The 5,038-nt window shown below is 46.2% G+C and overlaps 1 protein-coding gene across 1 annotated transcript; it reads right to left on the bottom strand.

The window, feature by feature from the left end:
- Window positions 1-705: 705 nt before the first annotated feature.
- On the bottom strand, window positions 706-1,874 carry LOC137413146 (inhibin alpha chain-like). The gene is made up of 2 exons (XM_068098538.2): window positions 1,496-1,874; window positions 706-1,394 (listed from the first exon to the last, which is right to left on the bottom strand). Exons 1-2 carry the CDS (start codon window positions 1,872-1,874, stop codon window positions 706-708), a joined length of 1,068 nt encoding a protein of 355 aa, XP_067954639.2.
- Window positions 1,875-5,038: the final 3,164 nt, after the last annotated feature.

The raw sequence follows: 5,038 nt of genomic DNA, 5'->3' as shown, positions 1-5,038 counted from the left end.
AACAATATATATATATATATATATATATATATATATATATATAGAGCTTGCACTGGATCAGCACGTTGCTGCGTCCTTGGACGATTCCTCAGCACCATCCCGACACACACCACTGTGTGTGCTATAGAGTGAGGTGTTTTTATGGCAGCTGGAGTGCAAATCCTGCCACCAACCTCCTTGAGAGAGCACCCAGTACCCTGGTACTCATTTCGCCGACCTCGGAAGGATGACAGGCTGAGATGACAGGCTGAGTCAACCCCACCTGGTATTAATTCAACAGCAGAACAGGATTAGAACTCAGGAACTTAGGATCCCAAGCCCACCACCCTAACCATTAGGCCAACACCAGGTATAAAGGGTTAATACTGGAGAAGCAATTTCATAAAATAAATTGTCCTAAACCAACCTGCACCATAACCATATTAACCACGACTTCAGCCATTTTGTGATTAAAAAGGTAATTTCCATGAGACCAAACTGTATTAAATAGACGAATCTGATGCTTTATTGAATGATGTCACAGATACTTATAACATTCCTCTTGAATTGTTTTACTCGTTCAAAAAAGTACATCTTTTTGTTTTTCATCATCACAATTCACAGATCTGTGTTACAACAAACCATTGTTGCTTTGCTTCTGCAGAGCAAGAAATATATCGACAGACACGCAATGAAAGTTTCAGTGAATGTTGGCGTGTCTCGTACTCAATGTTCAAAGTTAAAAAAGCAGACACATTCTTGCGGAATGAGGCGTGGCACGTTCTCATAGCGGTACGTGTAGCCACCGTCCGAGGTGGTGCGGACGTGAAGCGGGGCCAAAGAGCCTGGCACGGGTGCACAGCACGACTGCTTATTTTGTGTGCTGGTGCAGACACCGCGGCAGAAGTAAAAAGTAAAGTTTTTGGGATGGATTATCCAGTGCGCCCACTCCAGTTCCTCGAAAGAGATGCTCACGGGTAGGCGCTTGCAGTCTTTCTGGGGCACGGGCTTCTGGATGTGACCGAGGATAATGGGTACATCTCTGGTGTGTCTGCGGACTGGAGGCAGGGCGCTGGTGATCAGAAGGAAGGGTAGATTTACAGATGTACATTTGGATAAATCTTCCCCTGTTAATTGCAGGCAGAACGTGTGTTCTTTCATGAAACGCAGGCTTGATAATGAGATTTCAAAGACTACCCAGTGATCCTCCATAGCAGTGCACCTGGTCGAAACGGTGCTGGTCGGTTTACCCAGAATAATGAGGTTCAAAGTGACGGCATCACAATCATCCCACGGGTCGTTGCCACTCGTATGATACCAAAACTTGGCCGACGTAATCCTCCTGCCGTGCTGACTTTTAGAGGCTTTGAAGCAGAAAGTGCAACCGTTTGGGTCAGTCGCGTTAGCTGGTGGATCTGTTGGGAATTAAAAAGCGGATTGATCCTGTTCATTTTGCACTCATCGATATCTTTCACAACCGGGCGATCTCTTTGCAATATGTATTGGGTGTTCTTACCCGAAAGAGGCAGCAACGCAATGTGGATAGCGTCTTCTTGGGGCTGATAATCCTCCGGCGGTTCCAAAAGCTTTAATGCCATCTCGTGATGGTCCAAAATGGAGCTGTCCAACGCTTGTCCATCCAACACCGGCCCGCTCCGACCTAGACTATCCAAAATTCGCATTTTCACGTACTCTAGCAACGTCGTACGGTTCATGACTTCGGCCTGCGGATCATCGACCGTGTCGTCGTCTCGCCCTAGTAATATTGCATGGTCGGTGGCTGCTCCAGACAGAAGCCAGAAGCAAAAGCAATCCCATGCCAAATTGCGCATTTTGCGTTCTGGGCGACCTGGTGGCTTCCTTTCTCTAGCCTTGGGCGATGTCTCTCCTAGCATTATATGCAGCTCACAAGGTGCTATCAGCCCACTTCATGTTGAAATTTTGTTGCAATGTTTATTCATATTGCCCTGACTTGGCATGGCTGATGCCAACCGATGCAGTTCGAGCATTCACATTTTCAGAATTCTTTGCATGTGATATTGGTAACTGAGGCAAAAAGCAGAGGCAACGACTAGTTTGTGTAAACACAACAAGGAAATAGAGTTATATGCGATTTGAACATTTGGTGGTGTTTTCGGTCGTTTTTATAAGTAAATTGAATTTTTTTTAACTAAAAGACTCTGCATTTAGACAGTTAGCCGCAATGCTGTGCTCACCACGACATGTACATGTCTTAGAACAAAGTTTCAGCCACAAAGTGACCTTCAGTGTCACTTGTGTCATATAAGAAGCAAAAGCTTTGTGAGACATGAAAGGAGAAATAGGGAGGGAGAAGTTAGGAAAGGGATTGATGTGTCTGTGGAAGAAAGAAAGGGCCAGAGAGAGAGAGAGAGAGAGAGAGAGAGGGAGAGAGATCGGACGAACATGATTTTGAAAAGTCATTTGTTATAATGAGTCTTGAACAACAAAGTCCATGGTATATAACATATATTAAGACTAGAATGGCACTCAGTAAAGAGCATACCTCCGCCAGGCTGAACCGTTTACGCTTTGTCTCCCAATGAAAGGCTGGATCTGGTTTCGGACCTGAACCAAAAGCTAATCAGCTTGTTCTTGTCACTTGCCCAACTCGTCCACCAAGTTTTGGCAGAAGCTGCCCACAACTTTTTGAGATATCCTGCTATGTATAGTTATGGCCCTATCTCCCAATGGTGAAGAATCACTTACAAAATTAAATAATTCTCATATCCGAATCCATATTCAGATCTTCACCAAAATCGAATCTGTTTGTCCTTGTCAGACACTCAACTGGAACACCAAGTTTCGTCCAAATCCGTCGATAACCTTTTGACATATCCTGCTAGGTATCGTTTTTGGCCCGATCTCCCAATGGTAAAGAATCACTTAGAAAATTAAATAATTCTCATATCCGAATCCATATTCAGATCTTCACCAAAATCGAGTCGGTTTGTCCTTGTCAGACACTCAACTGGTACATCAAGTTTCGTCCAAATCCGTCCATAACTTTTTGACATATCCTACTATGTATCGTTTTTGGCCTTATCTCCCAATGGTGAAGAATCACTTTAAAAATTAAATAATTCTCATTTACTGATCCGGATTCAGATCTTCACCAAAATCGAATTGATTCGTCCTCGTCACACACCCAACCTGTCCACCAAGTTAGAGCACTACTTCATCACCTGCTCGTTATTCACCAAACCTGACAAACGTTTCTCCCACCCAGGGTTATTTTTTTTCTTCTGCCACTTTAGATCACTTTTTGCTGGTGAAATATCCATTTTGTTTAACCACAGCTCTGGTCTTGCCAAATCATTGGTATTTTCATCTCCTTAAAAAGCAACATTTCATGACTGGTTTACCTGCCGAGACCTCCAACCAGCTTGTGGGGAGCATTGGCTGCATCTCGCTGAAATATCCACCTTTACTCCCGTTTGGTCGAGCGTAATTGTTTCGTGATTACCTGCAAGCATCTAACCACCGTATGACCACACGTGAGTTGAAATGCACACATATAATTTCTACAGGGCTGAGTCTATTGGCCTATCACTTTGCCATCGCCAACAGGTGGGTGGTTCCTCTGTCGTCTACCGCCTCCTTTCTGGTCTTGCACCCTCTGATATTTCCGTGGTTTGTCCCCTCCAGGTATCTGCAGGGCTCACACGGTGCACCATCAACCCTCTTCTGGTAAAACTACCAATATCCTGTATCACTGCTCACCTCCACTTATTTATTTCTCTCTTTTTCCACCTGCGGAATCTCCCACCATTTTTCCACCCTCCCACCATTTTGCTTCCATATCCATGTTGTCCACATATCCCCCTAATCGTTACCTGCATCCCTGGTTTATCCCTCTCCGTCTACCTTCTCGCACCGCTCTGCTATTAGCATTCCCCCTTTCTCCTGCTGTTCCCTTTGCTATGTTGTGTCCTGCTCTGTTCTTTGTCCTAGATTTCACCTCTAAAATTTCATACTCTATAAACAATCCATAAAAGGTAATAAACAATCCATGTAGGCTACAGCCACATATTAACTGATAGACAACAAATCGCACAGGTAATAATTAAGGTACATCATTCATGGTGACGACTCATTTAATCACCTTCATTATCTAAAGATCATTGTGACTTAGCTAGCGGCATAACTATAGAGGCCTAGCAAGTCGAGGTGGCTTGGGTCTGTCACTCTGTGGGGGACGCGGTAACCATAAAATGCCTCAAGACCGTTGGCGATCCTCCAAATTAATTTTAGTCACGTGTTAAAATCAGCACACCTATTGTTTAAAAAGAGAATTGTACATTGGACATAAATGATGAAATAGTTTGTAATAATAATTGATGAAATTACATAATTGAGGTGCAGCATGGTTCGGCGCATCGGGCGGGCTTTCATCATTGTGCCTGTGGGCACTGCTCTACACGTGGTGAGGTGCAGTGGTCCATCGGGGCGGGTTGTGTTTGGCCCTTGGGCCTGTGGGCACAGATCTACACGTGCTGAGGTGCAGTGGTCCATCGGGGCGGGTTGTGTTTGGCCCTTGGGCCTTTGGGCACAGATCTACACACGGTGAGGTGCAGTGGTCCATCGGGGCGGGTTGTGTTTGGCCCTTGGGCCTTTGGGCACAGATCTACACGTGGTGAGGTGCAGTGGTCCATCGGGGCGGGTTGTGCTTGGGCCTGTGGGCACAGATCTACACACGGTGAGGTGCAGTGGTCCATCGGGGTGGGGTGTGTTTTATCATTGTGCCTGTGGGCACGGCTCTACATGCGGTGAGGTGCAGTGGTCCATCGGGGCGGGTTGTATTTGGCCCTTGGGCCTTTGGGCACAGATCTACACGTGGTGAGGTGCAGTGGTCCATCGGGGCGGGTTGTGTTTGGTCCTTGGGCCTGTGGGCACAGATCTACACACGGTGAGGTGCAGTGGTCCATCGGGGCAGGTTGTGTTTGGGCCTGTGGGCACGGCTCTACATGCGGTGAGGTGCAGTGGTCCATCGGGACGGGTTGTGTTTCGCCCTTGGGCCTATGGACTCGGCTCGATTTTA

Source organism: Myxine glutinosa, chromosome 7 (genome assembly GCF_964187855.1).
Source record: "Myxine glutinosa chromosome 7, kmMyxGlut1.1, whole genome shotgun sequence".
In the NCBI taxonomy this organism is placed as follows: Eukaryota; Metazoa; Chordata; class Myxini; order Myxiniformes; family Myxinidae; genus Myxine; species Myxine glutinosa.
This window is presented reverse-complemented; position numbering and strand designations above follow the sequence as displayed.

What these genes read in the sequence shown, in the direction of transcription:
- LOC137413146 (XM_068098538.2), bottom strand. Translation starts at nt 1,874, where the DNA reads ATGCTAGGAGAGACATCGCCCAAGGCTAGAGAAAGGAAGCCACCAGGT. An exon ending in TGCGTTGCTGCCTCTTTCGG is followed by an intron (nt 1,395 to 1,495) that starts GTAAGAACACCC and finishes AATTCCCAACAG; the next exon opens with ATCCACCAGCTAACGCGACT.